Consider the following 20224-nt stretch of genomic DNA (forward strand, 5'->3'; position numbering starts at 1 on the left):
TGGCCAGAACAGAGCACCAGCCATGCCACGCCAGACAGCCCTCTGTGGCAGGCCACCCACCCGGCTAAATCATCCTAGGTACTCCCAGAATCCATCCTGTGGGAACCCAGGGGAAGAAAATGATCTGAGGACTCTGGTGTATGACAAACACAAGACAGGAAGGAACGCAGTTTGGTACCTTGGGAGTGCTGGTCCATGGGGCTGGGCGGGGGCCCCATCCCAGCGTGGCCCCCTGACCGCATCCCCATTCCTTTCATCTGGTTGTAGCGCGGGTCGTCCGACATGCCCTTCTCGTGCATGGACTCCATGGGCTGCGAGAGGGACCATGACAAGGTAGGGTGAGCATGTGGAACGTGAGGTGGTGGCGCAGCTATGCGCTGCCCAAGAGAAGCTCGAGGGCACTGAGAATGGCCACCTACGACAACATGCATCTCCCCAGTCCCCAGCGTTACTACACGGCTCGGCTCTAAGGCAGGGTTCTGACACCTACTTAGGCCTCAAGACAGGTACACAAAATAAATGTCACCCAGTGGAGCACGAGCACCTGGGAGACTGTGGCCAGGCAATCCTCATCTTCCACCACCCGGGACCTCCTGTGGCCCCGACACTTAGAAACATCACTTTTCTTACGGATACTAATACGACCTTTTCTTTCAGATGTTGTATGTATAAGAGAATATGTCCTCTAACCATGCCCAGGGACACACACAAGAGACTTGTGACCATACAGAGGCTTCTCCGCCTCGCTGACTGAAGGTCCTGCTCAGCGCCGGTGAGTGGTAAAGAGAGTGGCTGAGGGGCACGCCTCGGAGAAAAGGAAACCCGCTGCTCGGCTCTGCGAGCGGCACAGGTGAGCTCGACAGCCAGAACGGGGGAAACGACGTGGCTAAAAGCCTTTTTAGTAATTTGGATGTTTTTCTTCATTACCAAAAGAAAACTTTGGAGTGATATTCCCAAATCTCCCACGCAGAAAGCAAGGGAGCGGAAACGGTGGGGCAGGTGTCCGCGGGGGCCACGATGTGCTGCTCAGGCCCAGATCATGCGCCAGCACAGGCTGGAGTCCGATGAGCTGACCCCTCTGTTCACGGCCATGGGCCCCGGCATAGGGGGCTGAGCCAAGGCATGCCACCTCCAACAAGAAGGCTTCCCCCCCGTCCTCTGAGTAAGGCCCTCGGTCCAGAGGCTGCCTGCAGCCCTAGGGGGCAGGGGCCCCTACCTTGTGCATCTGGTGCATGTTGTCCTGAGGGTACCCTCCAGGTCCCTGGGTGGGGATGGGGTGTCCTGCTGAGGGCGGCCCCGGGCTGGGCCCCATCATGCTGTGGGCGGAGCCCGGCGAGGGACCCGGGCTAGGGCCCAGCATGGCTCCAGGGGAAGGGCCAGGGCCCGGGGAAGGACCCGGCCGAGGAGTTCCACCCAGGGGTGGGTCTGGAGTGGACATCTTCACGGGAGCTGCAGACCGTGGCCTCCTGCTGGCAGAAAGTCCCAGTCAGTCTGGGGTTCACGACCCAGGGTAAGGCAGGACAGGGATAGCAAGGGACATCAGAATCTCCTTCCGACAGGAAGCCAGCACCTTTCACCCCAGTCACTCGAACCTTTTCTTCATGACCACTCTCAGAGGAAGTGCAACATCTCAGGCACAGGTGGGCCACGCTCACAGACAAGCACTGTCCCACAGGGACCTTCAGGGTCTCCTGCCATATTCCTGATCACGACAGAGAATGTCTCACCGGGGTGCTGGTCTACCCTTCACACTGCTCTCCACTTGCTTATCTTCCTAACAGAAAGAGCAGGACTATGGCTCAAACAGCCTCTGACTGCCCGGGTGCGGTGGCTCACACCTGTAATCCCAGCACTTTGGGAGGGCAAGGCAGGCAGATAATTTGAGGTCAGGAGTTCAAGACCAGTCTGGCCAACCAGGCAAACCCCGTCTCTACTAAAAATACGAAAATCAGGCCGGGCGCGGTGGCTCAAGCCTGTAATCCCAGCACTTTGGGAGGCCGAGACGGGCGGATCACGAGGTCAGGAGATCGAGACCATCCTGGCTAACACGGTGAAACCCCGTCTCTACTAAGAAATACAAAAAACTAGCCGGGCGAAGTGGCGGGCGCCTGTAGTCCCAGCTACTCGGGAGGCTGAGGCAGGAGAATGGCGTGAACCCGGGAGGTGGAGCTTGCAGTGAGCCGAGATCGCGCCACTGCACTCCGCCTGGGCGATAGAGTAAGACTCTGTCTCAAAAAAAAAAAAAAAAAAAAAAATACGAAAATCAGCCGGACATGGTGGCACACGCCTGTGGTCCCAGCTACTCAGGAGGCTGAGGCGGGAGAATCGCTTGAACTTGGGAGGCAGAGGTCTCAATGAACCCAGATCACACCCCTGCACTCCCACCTGGGCAACAGAGTGAGACTCTGTCTCAGGAAAAAAAAAAAAACAGCCTCTGACTGAAATGCCATCAATTCAGCCAAAACAAATATTTATGGCAAATTCTGCTGGTTTTCCGCTGAAAGTAGTAAGACCAAGTTTCCCTTAAAATAAATGAACTTAATTTAAAAAGGATAATTTAAAGGATGACACAAATAATGGCCCTTTTTGGTCCCTGACACTTAGAAACGTCACCTTTTCCTTTAGATGCTAATATGCATCAGGAGATGTCCTCCAACCACCCAGGGACACGTGGGAGAGGAAAGATACTTGTGTCTGTAAAGAGGCTTCCCCGCCTCATTGGCTGAAGGTCCTCGCTGGCTGAAGACGCACACACGCTCTGTGGAACTTCTCAATATATTCTAGGCTCTCCTTCATATAATCTTACCTGTGGCAATTCTTATCATTTAATAGTCTTTAAAACACAAATTCTAACAGCTACACTGCATTTCCTGGCTCTGACACCCTGGGTTTTTTGATAGCCCCTCTCTGGTTAAGCATGTCGCAAATCTGTCTTTTGTTTCAGGTGCCTTTTGGAATGAATCTCTTTGCCCCTGAACTCTCCAGCATACTTCTGGTTCTAAGGATAAATTCTGTAAGACGTGTAGGAACATTTTTAATTCTCTTGATTTAAAAAGTTCTATTTTTTGGCCGGGCGCGGTGGCTCAAGCCTGTAATCCCAGCACTTTGGGATGCCAAGGCGGGCAGATCACGAGGTCAGGAGATCGAGATCATCCTGGCTAACACAGTGAAACCCCATCTCCACTAAAAATACAAAAAAACTTAGCCGGGCGTGGTGGTGGGCACCTGTAGTCCCAGCTACTCTGGAGGCTGAGCCAGAAGAATGGCATGAACCCAGGAGAAGTAGCTTGCGGTGAGCTGAGATCTCCAGACTGGGTGACAGAGCAAGACACTGTCTCAAAAAAAAAAAAAAAGAAAAAGTTCTATTTTTTGTTTTATTTATGTTTTTGAGACGAAGTTTCGCTCTTGTTCCCCAGGCTGGAGTGCAACGGCATGATCTTGGCTCCCTGCAACCTCTGCCTCCCAGGTTCAAGCGATTCTCCTGCCTCAGCCTCCTGAGTAGTTGGGATTACAGGTGCGCACCACCATGCTTGGCTAATTTTTCTATTTTTAATAGAGATGGGCTTTCACCATGTTATTCAGGCTGGTCTTGAACTCCTGACCTCGTGATCCACCCGCCTCAACCTCCCAAAGTACTGGGATTACAGGCGTGAGCCACCGCGCCTGGCCAATTTTTTTATTTTTAGTAGAGACGGGGTTTCACCATATTGGCCAGGCTGGTCTCGAATGTCTGACCTTCAGGTGATCCACCTGCCTTGGCATCCCAAAGTTATGGGATTACAGGTGTGAGCCACCGTTCCTGGTAAAAAATTACATTGTATTAGGTAATCTCGGGGAAAAAGTTTAATTTGAAAGGTAGGGGTTTTTGTTTTGTTTTGTATACAGAGTCTCACACTATCACCCAAGCTGGAGTGCAGGGGAGCCAGCATAGCCCACTGCAGCCTTGACCTCAGGGGCTCAAGCCATCCTCCTGCCTCAGCCTCCAGAGTAGCTGGGACCATAGGAGTGTATCTCCATGCCTGGCTAATTTTTCTTAATTTTTTGTAGAGACGGGGTCTCTCTATGTTACCCAGGCTGGTCTCAAACTCTTGTTGATCCTGGCTCAAGCGATCCTCCAGCCTGGACTTCCCAAAGTGCTGGAATTACGGGTGTCAGACACTGCACCCACCCATAGGGATATATTCTTAGACAAGAGACGGAAGGCTCAAAACGACCTCATTCCACTTTCATGGCGAACAGCAGGAGAGAGGACCAGGAAACTCAGCAGGGGAGGAACCAGTGACTGGCACTCCAGCGAACCCTGAAAAGATGAACCCTGACATAAAAAAATCTAAATGTGTTACTGCGAGGAAATTCATCTGGAGGCAAAATCTGACCTGACTCTCCATGTGGATATTCACACATTCTGCTACAGAAACAGGACTGTCTGATTATGAGATGCCGCCCTCACCTCTGCCATGTGACAACAGTCTGAACCTTGTGTTTACGTTACTAAGATGCTGATTTTGGAGCCTGAAGCCTCTGGTCCGCGGGTGTGTCTTCAGGGAGGATGCGCCTGCAGCTGCCTCTATATATAGGTGGGAAGCCCAGCAACGTGGGCATGGCCAGGGCAGCGGGGAGGCATTGGCTCCTTGGCGCTTCCCTCTGGGCCTTTTGTCCCCATAGGCTTCTCAGGCCCAAAGAGTGTTGCAATGAGGTAGGAAAAGGGACAACAGGACTGCCACATACTTCACAGATCCTGTGATATTCAGGGACCTATAGCTTCTTCCTCACTTGAAGGTCTGTATTCTAAGTCAAATAAACTGAAACTGACAGCAAAATACAATCGAGCAAGCCTGCAATCCCAGCACTTTGGGAGGCCAAGGCAGGGGGGTGGCCTGAACCCAGAAATTCGAGATCAGCCTGGGCAACATGGCAAAACTTCATCTCTACAAAAAATACAAAAATTAGCCGCGCTTGGTGACACATGCCTATAGCTCCAGCTACTCGGGAGGCTGAGGTGGGAGGGTTATCTGAGTCCAGGAGCTTGAGACTGCAGTGAACCATGACTGCGCACTGCACTCTAGCCTGGGCAAAAGGGCGAGATGCTGTCTCACAGGAAAAAGAAAAAAAGATCCAGGTCATTAAGGGCAAACCATCTTTTCCCTCTCTAATGGCGGACAAGCCAATGAGTGTACACTGGGAAGTGACTGAAATTATAGCTCTCCTCATTGTACATTTTTTTTTTGAGACAGAGTCTCGCTCTGTCGCCCAGGCTGGAGTACAGTGATGTGATCTCTGCTCACTGCAACCTCTGTCCCCAGGGTTCAAGCAATTCTCGTGCCTCAGTCTCCCGAGTAGCTGGGACTACAGATGTATGCCACCACCCCCAGATCTCCTAATCATACTTTACACTCAGCATTAGAACTTCTTCCCTCTCCCTTCCATCAAATCATGCGATGCCATCACAGTACTCCAGGAAGAGCTCCGACTCACAGCAGTGCTAACTTCATCAACAGACACACAGAGAACACCGAAGGTGCTGCCTCAAAAAACCATTTTGTGCCCGAATATGGCAAGTCTGCTGTTTAGAAACAGGGGTTTCACAGAAGCTTGTTAGAATGGCGTCTGCTCCTGAAAATGCTGCCTCTAGAGTCAGACTGCAGTGAAGCAGGAACGCGTGTGCCACCGGCATCCGCAAATTCCTTTCTGGATTGAAAGCTCAGACACGTGTGGAGTGACAGAAAAGGGGATCCAAATAGCCTGGGCATGATGCAAAGCCATCCCCAGCAGTATCACCCAATGCCAAAGCATGTGATGAAGTTGCTGGTGCCTGCACTTGAACAAGCACTGGCCAACCTGCAGCACCAAGTGGAGAGCCGTGGAGCTACTCCATGTCCTCAGCTCAGTACTGAGGGCAGCAGCATGTGATTCTGCTTACTCTCACTGACTTGTACGCGCCCTGATCGCAGAATTACAGGTGAACAGCTTCAAGAACACTGCGTCAGATATCCCTCCCGACATTCCAGAAGGCATTCTTGAGCCCCTCCTAGTCAATACCACTCTCCCAGGGAAACCACTATTTTGACTACCACTGTAGCTTCCTTTCACTTGTTACTGCACTTCCAATAAAATGACAGGTGTGGTGGGTCACACCTATAATATATATATTACATGATATATAGTATATACTTATGATACCTAATTTATAAACTATATAAATAATGTAATGTTGGGAGCAATGAGTCATACCTATAATCCCAGCACTTTGGGAGGCCGAGGCAGAAGGATCACTTGAGTCCAGGAATTCAGGACCAGCCTAGGCAACATAGCAAGACCCCGTCTCTACAAGTTTGTTTTTTTTTTTTTAATTAGCTGGTACTCGGGAGGCTGAGTAGGGAGAACTGCTTGAGCCCAGGAGGTCATGGCTGCAGTGAGCCATGATCGTGGGCAACACAGAAAGAACCTGTCTCAAAAAAAAAAAAGACAATCACAGGGTCACCATGTCTGGGACAGTCATCCATTCTTTTTATCTGAGCACTGTCATTTTCATAGACATTGTACTCAACCAGGTTCTGGTCAGCACAAATCAAGCTGCTATGAGAGTCATTTGGTGGACACTGACATTGGTTCTTCCCGGGTGTACAAGAATGAAACTGGTGGTTATAAGGGAAGCATAAACTTAGCTTTGCTAGTTTTCCAAAATAGTCGTATCATCTACACACATGGTCCCACCTCCGAAACAGGGACAGCATCCCAGTTGCTCTTCATCAACCCCAAAACTTGCTGTCAGTCTTTACAACTTTTAACATTCTCATCAATGTCCAATTGCATCTTTTTATGGTCTTCATTTGCATGTCCCTCACAATTAATGGCACTGAGCACCTTTCCGTATGCTTACTGGCTACTGAGATATCTATCTATTTATTTATTTAGAGACAGAGTCTCGCTCCATCACCCAAGCTGGAGTACAGTGGCATGATCTCGGCTCAGTGCAACCTCCACCTCCTAGGTTCAAGCAATTATCTGCCTCAGCTTCCCAAGTAGCTGGGATTACAGGCGCGCGCCACCATAACTGGCTTTTTCTTTTTTTCTTTTTTTTTTTTTTTGTATTTTTAGTAGAGACAGGGTTTTGCCATGTTGGCCAGGCTGGTCTTGAACTCCTGATCTCAAGTGATCTGCCCGCCTCAGCCTCCAGAAGTGCTGGGATTACAGGCGTGACCCACCATGTATGTGGCCGGTATCCACTTTTAAAAAGTAGAAAGTATCAGCCGGGTGTGGTGGCTCACACCTGTAATCCCAGCACTTTGGGAGGCCGAGGCAGGCAGATCATGAGGTCAGGCGTTCGAGACCAGCCTGACCAAAATGGTGAAACCCTGTCTCTACTAAAAATACAAAAATTACCCAGGCGTGGTGGCGCGTGCCTGTAATCCCAGCTACTTGGTAGGCTGAGGCAGAAGAATTGCTTGAACCCGGTAGGTGGAAGTTGCAGTGAGCCGACACTGTGCCATTGTACTCCAGCCTGGGCAACAAGAGTAAACCTCCATATCAAAAAAAAAAAAAAAGAAAGAAAGAAGCTCTTAATTCTAACGAAGGCCAGTTCATCAAGTTTGGTCTTTGAGGTTTAACATTTCTGCAGTCCTATTTAAGAAACTCTCGTCTATCCCAAGGTCATGACAGAGGAAGCGAAGGGATATTTGCAAATCCAGGGGGCACTGTGGCTTGCCTTCCCCTCCCAGAGATTTACAACTGCTGAGGATGTCTCAGTCACAAAGAAATGACAAGGAAGGAAGATGTAGCCAGGAGGTAGGGGCCTCAGCCTACCTGACAGTAACAACTGAGACTCAGCCACTGGGCCCTCCCCGCCACACTAGTACAGGGACTACAGTGGTCCTGCTGACAGATGAGTCCCTGAGGCTCAGAGGCCACACAGCAGGGCAGTGAAAGAGTTCAGGTCACAAGGCCAAGGCCACAGTGGAACTCACTGCCATGCATCCCACACTCTGAACATAGACTGTGAAGCCACAGTACCACCTGCCTCACGGGTAACCTCCCTGTGGCTCTACCTCCTCCTCTACAGGCTGAAACATCAAACGATCACTCACGGCAGGAAGTGCCGGCTACTCAGCTGGTGAAATCAAGGTGCCCATCTCTCCCCAGGTTTACTGAGCAGCTGCTTAGCACGTGAAAGTATCACACTAGGAGCATCACATGGATGAGGTCCTCGGACGCTCCTATCAAAATGTGAAGCAGAGGCTCCCTTCCCTGAACAGAAATGAGAAAACTGAGCCATGGGCCGGGGACGGTCGCCCACGCCTGTAATCCCAGCACTTTGGGAGGCCAAGGTGGGCGGGTCACTTGAGGTGAGAAGTTCGACACTGGCCTAGCCAACATGGTAAAACCCCGTATCTACCTAAAAAAACAAAAAGTAGCCAGGTATAGTGATGCATGCCTGTAATGCCAGCTACTCGAGAGGCTGGGGCAGAACTGATTGAACCCGAGAGACGGAGGCTGCAGTGAGCCGAGATCACACCACTGCACTCCAGCCTCGGCAACAGAGCAAGATTTCGTCTCAAAAAACCAAAACCAAAAACAAAAAAAAAACCTGAGCCATAAGATGAGTGACACTCCTGAGAGCTCCAGTCCGAAACTCAGCCTCCCGTCAGCACAAACCGCGAGTAACACTCCTGCCAAGTGCTGCTCAGGAACAACAGACTGGCTTCCCCTTTTGGGGACGCATCAGGCAGAAGTGGCTGGCTGGAGAGCAGCAAACCCCCAGGTGCAATCCAGGACCTGCTGTCAGCCATGACACGCCCACCCTGGCAATCAGTGAACACAGATTTGGGCAGCTGCCAACAATTCTTTTGTTGTTTGGTTGTTTGCTTATTTTGGAGACAGAGTCTTGCTCTCTCACCCAGGCTTAGCGCAGTGGCGCAATCTCGGCTCACTGCAACCTCCGCCTCTGGAGTTCAAGCGATTCTCCTGCCTCAGCCTCCCGAGCAGCTGGGATTACAGGCGCAGGCTGCCACACCCGGCTAATTTTTTTGTATTTTAGTAGAGACGGGGTTTTGCCGTGTGGTCCAGGCTGGTCTCGAACTCCTGAGCTCAGGCAATCTGCCTGCCTTGGCCTCCCAAAGTGCTAGGATTACCGATGTGAGCCACCACACCTGAACCCCCCCTTTTTTTTTTGAGACAAGGTCTCACTCTGTCTCCCAGGCTGGAGTGCAGTGGCGCCATCCCAGCTCACAGCCTTGAACTCCTGGGCTCAAGTGATCCTCCCAGCTCAACCTCCCAAGTAGCTGGGACTACAGGCTCGTGCCACTATGCCCAGCTAATTTTTGTATTTCTTTGTAGAAATGAGGTCTCACCATGTTGCCCAGGCTGGTCTCAAACACCTGGGCTCAAGTGATCCGCCCACCTCAACCTCCCAGACTGCTGGGATTACAGGCATGAGCCACCGCACCCAGCCCAAGCCACAGTGCCTGACGCACAAACATCTCTTATCCCTCCTTGCTCCCACAGCCATAAGCATGGTGTTGCTCTCAGTCCACAAACTCCTCCTGGCCAGCTAACCCTCCCTGAAGGACCGGTGTGAGCCCAGCCCTGTAGAAGCCAGATGGAGAGTGGGGCCAGGTGCACCTTGCTCCAGCAAGATGCCTACATGGGAAGCCCAAACGAGCACGGCCAGGAAAGAGGTCTAAGGACAAGGAACACCCCTCTCTCTACCCCTTCTTCCCCCATCATCAATCATCCCTGCCCTTCTATACAGGAAACTAAGGATTTGGCATCTTCAGCAAAGTCCTGGGGTCCCCAAAGGTTGTCCCTAAGGTGTCTTACACGATGCCACTTAGACTCCTGCAATGGAGACCTCAATGATAAGTCACTAGCAGGGGAAATTCACGCAGCACTGAAATTCATCGCAGACCAGGAGGCCACACCTACTCAGGTGGAAAAAGCAAAGGACAAGGGGATTCAGGGGCCAAAAGGGCGAGAATAGTTAGTACATGTGTGTGGGAGCCAAATCCAGATGTGTGCGGCCCTTGGATCGGGCGCTGCAGGGGCCTCCACAAGGAGAAAACAGAGCCTGGGAATCCAGGCCAGTGGCCAGAAGGAATGACCGGAAATGAAACTACTCAGGCACGAAAATCTAAAAGCTAAAAATCTAAAACACTCAGTCAAACGTCCAGGAGGACAGGAGATAAAAATAAGCTCTCAGCTTCCCTGGGCCAAAAGGTCTGGAAGTGGTGTGGCTATACTGCCTCAGTTTCTCCTGAGAAGCTCCTATTGCCCAGCAATCAGAACCCCCACACAACCCATGCTGCAGAAGTCCTGGCACCATTAAAGAATTCAGAGGCCGGACATGGTGGCTCACACCTGTAATCCCAGCACTTTGGGAGGCCAAGGTGGGCAGATCACAAGGTCAGGAGTTTGAGATCATCCTGGCCAACGCGGTGAAACCCCACCTCTACTAAAATACAAAAATCAGCTGGGCGTGGTGACGCTGGTCTGTAGTCTCAGCTATTTGGGAGGCTGAGGCAAGAGGATTGCTTGAACCCAGGAGCTGGAGGTGGCAGTGAGCTGAGATCGTGCCACTGCACTCCAGCCTGGCAACAGAGAAGACTCAGTCTCAAAAAAAAAAAAAAAAAAAACAAAGTGAGGCTGGGTGTGGTGGCAAATGCCTATAATCCCAGCACTTTGGGAGGCTGAGGCAGGCAGATCACCTGAAGCCAAGAGTTCGGGACCAGCCTGACCAACACAGAACCCCGTCTCTAGTACAAATACAAAAGTTAGCCAGGCATAATGGCATGCGCCTGTAGCCCCAGCTACTTGGGAGACTGAGGCACGAGAATCACTTGAACCAGGAGACGGAGATTGCAGTGAGCCGAGATCATGCCACTGCACTCCAACCTGAGCGACAGAGTGAGACCCTGTCTCAAAAAAAAAAAAAAAAGAAAGAAAGAATAACTATATATGCATATGGCCGGGCGTGGTGGCTCACTGCTGTAATTCCAGCACTGTGGGAAGCTAAGGCGAGCGGATCACCTGGATTCAGGAGTTTGAGACCAGCCTGGCAAACATAGTGAAACTCCAACTCTACAAAAACACAAAAATTAGCTGGGTATGGTGGTGGGTGCCTGTAATCACAGCTACTTGGGAGGCGGAAGCAGGAGAATCACTTGAACCCAGCAGGCGGAGGTTGCAGTGAGCCAAGAGCGCACCACAGCTCTCCAGCCTGGGCAATAGAACAAAACTCTGTCTCAAAAAAAAAATGTATATATATATACACACACACACACACACATATATATGCGTGTTAATCCATGCATAGAGATTACCCAAAAGAAAACATGAACAAACTGCTGTCAGCACAGTCAGTAGCTCTCTCTGATGGCATGTGATGAGGAACTTACACTTTCCATATCACAGATGTCTGGCGCTTTTTATTTATTTTTTACAATAGCCATCTATTACTTTTTATATTCAGATTTTTAAAGAAAAACTTCCAAGAAAAAAAAAAAACCTAAATCAGAAAAATACCCATGAAATAAATACCCACAGGAGATGCCCAGGAAGTGTCTCTGTGGAAATAAAACAGAAAGATCAAAGGATGTGAGGACTACCATGTTCTCATTACTTTCAACTTCATCAAAATTATCATCTAAAATAGAAACATCTGTGGATGTTCAAGTGTGGAACCAGACTGCTTGAGGAAGAGGTCTGGTCTCTTCTTTCACGCCACCCCTAGCTTTTGTCTTTAAAGCACTGCGGTGACCAGCCCCAGGCACGGCAGGTTGCTAACAGGCAATGGGATCCCTTGGAAATCTGTTTGTTGGAATTATGGTGGTCGTTTTCACTTTGCCTGAGAAACCAGCATTATATTTACGTTTGGCCCCAGGATATCTGCTATTTTGTTTTTTGGGGCTTGGGGAAATTTGTTCATGGACACATTTCAGCAGCAGACGAACATGGGCGTCATGTTATGGCAGGGGCTTAGGCAGAACAGCAGCAATGGGCAGGATGGCTTCGGCAGAGCCAGCCCGTTTACTATGCGTGAACTACAAAACAAAATGTTCCCCTCGGTAGTCTATAAGAAAACCTCCCCCATCTGACCTGATGGTGCAGGGCACTCATCTGTGAACCCTAAAATTACATATGTGGTGGTCTTAGAGAATGAGTGGAAATGGGTTCCTCGTGAGGCAACCGCACTTCTCCAATGCTGACTGCTCTGTGGCATTTTACTTGCAATATAATTAAGTAGCAAAGCCCTGCCCTACATTTAAAAGGGAATACATTTCAGAAACTAAATCATATAATGGTGATAAATTACAATGTCTTCTCAATTCTACTTACAAGGTACAAGAGCCAAATTGTTACCAAGTATTATTCTTAGCACTGGAAATTACGTATGATTTTATTGGCTGAAATCTCCCCCTTTATTTTCATTCACTTGAAAACCGCTGGCCTGGTGCAGTGGCTCACGCCTGTAATCCCAGCACTCTGGGAGGCCAAGGTGGGCGGATCACGAGGTCAGGAGATCGAGACCATCCTGGCTAACACGGTGAAACCCCGTCCCTACTAAAAATACAAAAAATTAGCCGGGAGTGGTGGCAGGCACCTGTAGTCCCAGCTACTTGGGAGGCTGAGGCAGGAGAATGGTGTGAACCCAATAGGCGGAGCTTGCAGTGAGCCGAGATCACGCCACTGCACTCCAGCCTTGGCTGCAGAGCAAGAATCCGTCTCCAAAAAAAAAAGAAAAAAAAGAAAACCACTTAAGAGCACCTACACAGAGGACCTAAAAGCATCCAGGACAGTTCTCTGCCTTAAGGGGCCCTCTAACCCCACAGGGATGTGTGGTGTCTACACTGCAAGCTTGCAAATGCTATCCTATGTATTAATTAGATGGATGTTTGTCAAGCTCTTCTGACCATGTCTCCATGGGACAATGTGACCCAGCAAAAATATACACATACAGTAGCTGCATCAAGTGTTACAAATCCATCCTGACCCATGCTCCCTATGGAACACCAATAACCCCATTGTTTTTTTTTGTTTTGTTTTGTTTTGTTTTGTTTTGAGACGGAGTCTCGCTCTGTCGCCCAGGCTGGAGTGCAGTGGCCGGATCTCAGCTCACTGCAACCTCCGCCTCCCGAGTTCAAGCAATTCTCCTGCCTCAGCCTCCCGAGTAGCTGGGACTACAGGCGCATGCCACCATGCCCAGTTAATTTTCATATTTTTTGTAGAGATGGGGTTTCACTATGTTGGCCAGGCTAGTCTCAAACTCCTGAGCTGGTGGTCCATCCACCTTGGCCTCCCAAAGTGCTGGGATTACAGGCGTGAACCACTTGCCCAGTCCCTATTCTTTTGTTTAGGCTGGCCCAGGCCCACTGGATGGATGTCCTGCGCCACCACTGGGTCTGCTGCTATCAGCTATATACGCAACACTGAGCACGATGAGTGACACTGTGTGGAGAGGGCAAGAGGAGTCCCCACAACAGGGGCACGCAAAGGCCAAGAGTGGGCAGGGAGATGCAGAATCCACACCTGCCCAGTGTCACTCGTGACAGGCCCTCTCCACCACCACAGCAGAGGACTTACTGATGACTACCTCCAAATACTAACAGCGCTGAATGCACCAAGTCGGTTCCAAACACCGGGCATCTGGCAGAGAACAACATAGTTCCTACCTGGCGGAGTGGACAGCAGAGTGACAGAAACAGCCAAACACAAAACAATGTCACATAGGAAGTGGAAGCGTTATAAAAAAAAAGTATTCAGGGCCAGGTGCGGTGGCTCACGCCTGTAATCCCAGTACTTGGGGAGGCCGAGGCAGGTGGATCACCTGAGGTCAGGAGTTTGAGACCAGCCTGGCCAACATGATGAAACCTCATTTCTAGTAAAAATACAAACATTAGCTGGCACGGTGGCGGGCGCCCGTAATCCCAGTTACTTGGTGTGGAGGCTGGGGCAGGAGAATCGCTTGAACCCAGGAGGCGGAGGATGCAGTGAGCTGAGATTGTGCCACTGCACTACGGCCTGGGCGACAGAGCGAGACTCCGTCTCAACAACAACAACAACAAAAATTAGCCAAGCGTGGTGGTGCACACCTGTAATCCCAGCTACTCCAGAGGCTGAGGTGGGAAAATCGAAATCGCTTCAACCCAGGAAGCGGAGGTTGCAGAGAGCCAAGATCGCACCATTGCACTCCAGCCTGGGCAACAAGAACAAAACTCCATCTCCCCTCCCCCAAAAAATAAAAATAAAAAAAGTACTCAGGGTGGGCACGGTGGCTCACACCTGTAATCCCAGCACTTTGGGAGGTTCAGACAGGTAGATCACTTGAGGCCAGGAATTTGAGGCCAGCCTGGCCAACGCGGTGAAACCTCGTTTCTATTAAAAATACAAAAATTAGCTGGCATGCAGCAGTAGTCCCAGCTACCTGGAAGACTGAGGTGGGAAGGTCCAGACTGCCATGAGCTATGACTGCACCACTGCACTCCCCACTGGGTGACAGAGCAAGACCTTGTCTCAAAGAGAAAAAAAAAAAAAAGACACAATGCCACATAGACGGTGGGAGTGCTATAAATCTAATCAAGGAGGGTTCGCAGGGTTAACAGATGACAGGTACTCCGTCTATGGTGGCCTGGGACATCTTAGTGATGATGTCTGAGCGGAGATCTGTAGTGACATGGGCATCATGTGGTTATTTACCACAGAGGAGCAGCAAGTGCAGAGGCCCTGGGGTGTGACTGCACTTGGCATATTCCAAAGCACAGCAAGTCAGCCAGTGTGGCTGGAGCAGGGAGGGTGGGAAAACACTCCATTTCTTTCTTTCTTTCTTTCTTTCTTTTTTAAGATGAAGTTTCACTCTTCTTGCCCAGGCTAGAGTGCAATGGTGCGATCTCGGCTCACTGCAACCTCTACCTCCTGGGTTCAAGCGATTCTCCTGCCTCAGCCTTCAAGTATCTGGGATTGCAGGCACGAGCCAACACACCCAGCTAATTTTGTATTTTTAGTAGACTGGGTTTCTCCATGTTGGTCAGGCTGGTCTCAAACTCCTGACCTCAGCTGATCCACCCGCCTCAGCCTCCCAAAGTGCTGGGATTACAGGCGTGAGCCACAGCGCCCGGCCCACACTCCGTTTCTCCACACTCTCACACAGCACTTTTGACACCAACTCAGAGAAAACCAACTCAGAGAAAATACTCTCACAACAGAGAACACTTCTGTGACCAGACGCATGGGTCTTTTCCAAGTAATTCTCCAAGTCTCCAAACACCAGCTGGGTGTCCTATAATTTAACTCAATTCAGACCCTATCTCCCACAAGTTAAGGACTTTATCGGCCAGATGCAGTGGGCTCGCCTAACCACGGCGCTCAGGGAGGACTGCTTGAGGCCAAGAGTCTGAAACCAGCCTGGGAAGCATAGCACTGTGTCTTGACAAAAAAAATGTAAAAATTAGCTAAGCCTGGCAGTGGTGCGCACCTGTAGTCCCAGCTACTCAGGAGCATGACACGAGCCCAGGAGCTGGACACTGCAGTGAGCTATGACTGCACCACTGCACTCCAGCCTGGTTGAGAGAGTGACACTCTGTCTCTAAAAGGAAAAGAAGACCTGCCTCACAAGACTGCTCCCACTACAAATGCCATTTGCACATCCCAGGGTCCAGTGCTTCTGCCTAGCCACCTATAAACTGGGAATTCCCACAGCCCCCTCCTCAATTTGATTGATTTGCTAAAGCAGCGCCCAGAACTAAGGCAGGCACTTCACTTCCCATTAATGGTTTATTATAATGGATATGACTCGCAGTCAACCAGATGGAAGAGATGCAGAGTTTCACCACCCCCTCTGTGCATGCCACCCTCTAACCACTTGGTCTTTCTGGTGACCAGCCCCATCCTGGGCTATCTAGGAGCCCCACCCTAAATCACCTCATGAGCATAAACTCAGCTGTGATCAAAAGGGGCTCATTATGAATTTTAAAAGACACCCCTATCACTCCTATGACATGTGGCACAAAGACCAAATATATTCCATATCATACCTCGGAGGACAAGTGGGTGCGGCTGCAAGTGGGGTGTAGGGGAGAAGTCATAGGCCTTGAGGGCCGCAGTAAAGGGGCTCCAGGAGCATCCAGTGCAGTGGGGAGGTGCTAGAATGTTCCAGGCACAGGAGTGGCACGGTCTGATGACTTTAATTTCTCTGGACATGCTGATGGAATGGATGTGCAGGTGAGGGCAAGAGAAGAGGCAAGGGTGAGCACCAGGGTCTCGGCTGGGACGTGCTGTTAGAAACGTAGAGGGGGCAGGGCGCAATGAATCAAGCCTGTAATCCCAGCACTTTGGGAGGCTGAGGCAGGCGGATCACCTGAGGTTGGGAGTTTGAGATCAGCCTGACCAACACAGAGAAATCTCGTCTCTACTAAAAATACAAAATTAGCTGGGCATAGTGGCGCATGTCTGTAATCCAAGCTACTCGGGAGGCTGAGGCAGGAGGATCACTTGAAGCCAGGAAGCGGAGGTTGTGGTAAGCCAAGACCATGCCATTGCACTCCAGGCTGGGTAACAAGAGCCAAACTCCGCCTCAAAAAAAGAAAGAAATATAAAAAGGGGCCGGGTGTGGTGGCTCACACCCATAATCCCAGCACTTTGGGAGGCTGAAGTAGGCAGATCCTTTGAGCCAAGGGGTTCAGGACCAGCCTGGGAGATAACAGCAAGACCTCCACTTCTAAGAAAGTCAAACCTAAAACATAAATTTTTAAATAAACATAAAAAGACCCCCCTTCCTCGAGGCTGACCAAGCCCTAGAGCAAGGCTTGGCAAAGCCAAGCAGGGCTAGGGTTCAGCCCCTGGTTCCTGAGGTGGGGGGTGGAGGTCAGGGAGATTCTGGGGGGAAAACAGAATTCTGAGTTCAAAGAGTTAAGTCATGCAGAAGAGAATCCCACCTCAAGCCTCGCTGACTCCAGGGCCTGAGTAACTGATTCAGGCCGAGGATCAAAAGGGATAGGATGAGAACCTTGAAGATCGAGGAAGGGCAGAGCCAAGAGGAAGGGCAAGCCAAGAGCCACTCCCACAGGCGGGAGCACCCAGGAGATGCCTCCAGGAGGTGGGGAAGGCCTTCGGGTGCCCAGCCAGTCCAGGCTGTGCCAGAATCACATTTGATCATCACAGGGCCAGTTTCAGCTCCCTGGGCACAATGAGACATCCACTGTGCCCCTTTACTGGGACTTTCGGGGCAAGCTGGGTCGCATACAGCAGACCCTCCCCCTCAAGTCTCCCACTGGAACAGGTGAGCAGCAACTGTCACATCAGCCACCTGCTTCCTGAGCCACTGGGGCATGACTTGTCAGTGGCCAACAGAAAACCTAAAAAACCCCCAAGAGCTAGCACAGCAGATCACGCCTGTAATTACAGCTAGTCAGGAGGTGGAGGCCGGAGGATCACTTGAGTCCAGGAGTTAAAGGTCAGCCTGGGCAACACAGCAAGTCTCCGTCTCTAAAAAAATAAAAAGTGGGGGGGAAAAGAAAAGCACCTCAAAGAACCATTTTAAAGTCGTTCGCCACTAAAAATGGGGCTCGTGCTCCTCTATCACACTCACAGCTGGCTGCACGCAGGGCAAAACGGTTCACAGTGACAAGTGTCCACATACATAGATGAAGCTATGTCCCTTTAGGGAGGTAACAGAGTCCCCAACAGTAAAGCTCTGGAAACCAGTCTGGGACTTAAAAAAAATTTGAGGCCGGGCGCGGTGGCTCATGCCCATAATCCCAACACTTTGGGAGGCCAAGGCAGGTGGATCACCTGAGGTCGGGAGTTCGAGACTAGCCTGACCAACATGGAGAAACCCTGTCTCTACTAAAAATACAAAATTAGCCGGGCATGGTGGCGCATGCCTGTAATCCCAGCTACTCAGGAGGCTGAGGCAGGAGAATCGCTTGAACCTGGGAGGCGGAGGTTGAGGTGAGCCAAGCTCACGCCATTGCACTCCAGCCTGGGTGACAAGAGCGAAACTGTCTCAAAAAAAAAAAAAAAAAAAAAAATTGAAAGGGGCCAGGGATGGTTTCCACCCTGCTAACATTTACCTGTTTTCCAAAGAAGGCCCTCTTCCGTCCGAGCGCGGTGGCTCATGCCTGTAATCCCAGCACTTTGGGAGGCCGAGGAGGGTGATTCACGAGGTCAGGAGATCGAGACCATCCTGGCTAACACGGTGAAACCCCCTCTCTACTAAAAATACAAAAAAATAATTAGCCGGGCTTGGTGGCGGGCGCCTGTAGTCCCAGCTACTCGGGAGGCTGAGGCAGGAGAATGGTGTGAACCCAGGAGGCGGAGCTTGCAGTGAGCCGAGATCGCATCACTGCACTCCAGCCTGGGCGACAGAGCGAGATTCCGTCTCAAAAAAAAAGAAAAAAGCCCCCTTCCCTGAGGGAATTGGAGGGAAATCAATGCACCCCTTCTCTCTGCCCTGTAACAACAAACCCAGCTACACGTGGCACTTCCATCCAGGCCCTTTCCCATATATGAAGAAGAGTTGAGGCCACAATTCACATGCCCGTCAATCCCACACCCTGAAAAATTAATCTCCTCAGGATGCAGTTAACAGAAAACTTCAATCAAGAAATCACTGGGCATACTAATGAGTCTGCTATGTCTCCTTAGGGTTGACACCTATGAGGGTGGCAGCACCTGAAGCTCCTCCATTCAGCCTCAGGCTTCATTCTGACCTGTTCCCTCTCATACCTTCCCCCAGTATTAGAGCAGCTGTTATCCTTCCCACCCGGGCTTTTTTTTTTTTTTTTTTTTTTTTTTTAAAGAGACAGAGTCGGCCGGGCGCGGTGGCTCAAGCCTGTAATCCCAGCACTTTGGGAGGCCGAGGCGGGCGGATCACGAGGTCAGGAGATCGAGACCATCCTGGCTAACATGGTGAAACCCCGTCTCTACTAAAAATACAAAAAACTAGCCGGGCGTGGTGGCGGGCGCCTGTAGTCCCAGCTACTCGGAGGCTGAGGCAGGAGAATGGCCTGAACCTGGGAGGCGGAGCTTGCAGTGAGCCGAGATCGCGCCACTGCACTCCAGCCTGGGTGACACAGCGCGAGACTCCGTCTCAAAAAAAAAAAAAAAAAAAAAAAAGAGACAGAGTCTTGCTCTGTTGCCCAGACTGGAGTGCAGTGGCACAATCTCCGCTCCCTGCAACCTCGGCCTCCCAGGTTCAAGCAATTCTCCTGCCTCACTCTCCCAAGTAGCTAGGACTACAGGCACATGCCACCACGCCCGCCTACTTTCTTTTGTATTTTCGTAGAGACAGGGTTTCACCGTGTTGCCCAGGCTGGTCTTAAACTCCTGAGCTCAGGCAATCCACCCACCTCAGGCTCCCAAAGTGCTAGGATTACAGGCGTTAGCCACTGCGCCCAGCCCAACCCATCCGGCTTTTTAAAGATAGGGTCTTGTTCCATAACCCAGGTTGGAGTGCAGTGGTGCAATCACAGCTTACTGCAGCCTCCACCTCCTGGGCTTGATCCTCCCACCTCAACCTCCCAAGTAGCTGGGACTACAGGCGTGCAACACCACGCCCGGCTAATTTTTTAACTTTTTTGTAGAGATGGGGTTTTGCCATGCTGCCCAGGCTGGTCTTGGACTCCTGGGATCAAGTGATTTGCTCTGTTTGGCCTCCCAAAGTGTGGGGATTACAGGCATGAGCCACCACACTTGGCTGAACATTTGATATTTTTAAAAACCCGGCCAGGCGCAGTGGCTCATGTCTGTAATCCTGCACTTTGGGAGGCTGAGGAAGGTGGATCACCTGAGGTCAGAAGTTCAAGATCAGCCTGGTCAACATGATGAAACTCCATCCCTACTAAATATACAAAAAATTAGCCGGATGTGGTGGCGGGCGCCTGTGATCCCAGCTACTCGGGAGGCTGAGGCAGGAGAATCGCTTGAACCCAGGAAGTGGATGTTGCAGTGAGCCAAGATCGCGCCATTGCACTCCAGCCTGGGCAACAAGAGGGAAACTTCACCTCAAAAAAAAAAAAAAAAACAAAAAACCCATGCCATTAAAGACACTCTCCCCTTTCCAATGCCTTATGGTGAAATTTCAAAGCATGGTTTTCTTCACCACGTAACATTCTGGCCAATGACAGACCAAATATAAAATAGTCCCATAAGATTATACCTTCCTCTTTGAATTGTCTAGTTAGAAAAATTTTTTAAAGATCATAATACTGTATTTTTCCCATATGTTTTCTATGTT

General features: G+C 50.6%; 1 protein-coding gene across 18 annotated transcripts in view; it reads right to left on the reverse strand.

Annotated features, from left to right (window-relative positions):
* Window positions 1-20224, reverse strand: part of SMARCA4 (SWI/SNF related, matrix associated, actin dependent regulator of chromatin, subfamily a, member 4) — a 102301-nt gene that overhangs the window by 76619 nt on the left and 5458 nt on the right. For 13 of the 18 annotated variants that reach the window (XM_031659898.1, XM_009193496.4, XM_009193494.3 and 10 more), the window contains exons 2-3: window positions 1217-1466; window positions 179-311 (exon numbers count right to left, since the gene is read on the reverse strand). In XM_031659898.1, coding sequence (XP_031515758.1) covers window positions 179-311; window positions 1217-1438 — 355 coding nt within the window. In that variant the 5' untranslated portion in view covers window positions 1439-1466. Of the gene's footprint in view, window positions 1-178; window positions 312-1216; window positions 1470-16022; window positions 16357-20224 lie in introns of those variants that run through there. The other 5 variants (XM_031659904.1, XM_017952201.3, XM_031659900.1 and 2 more) reach the window with 2 other exon arrangements.

The sequence above is a fragment of the Papio anubis genome, chromosome 20, assembly GCF_008728515.1.
Source record: "Papio anubis isolate 15944 chromosome 20, Panubis1.0, whole genome shotgun sequence".
NCBI classification, from domain to species: Eukaryota; Metazoa; Chordata; class Mammalia; order Primates; family Cercopithecidae; genus Papio; species Papio anubis.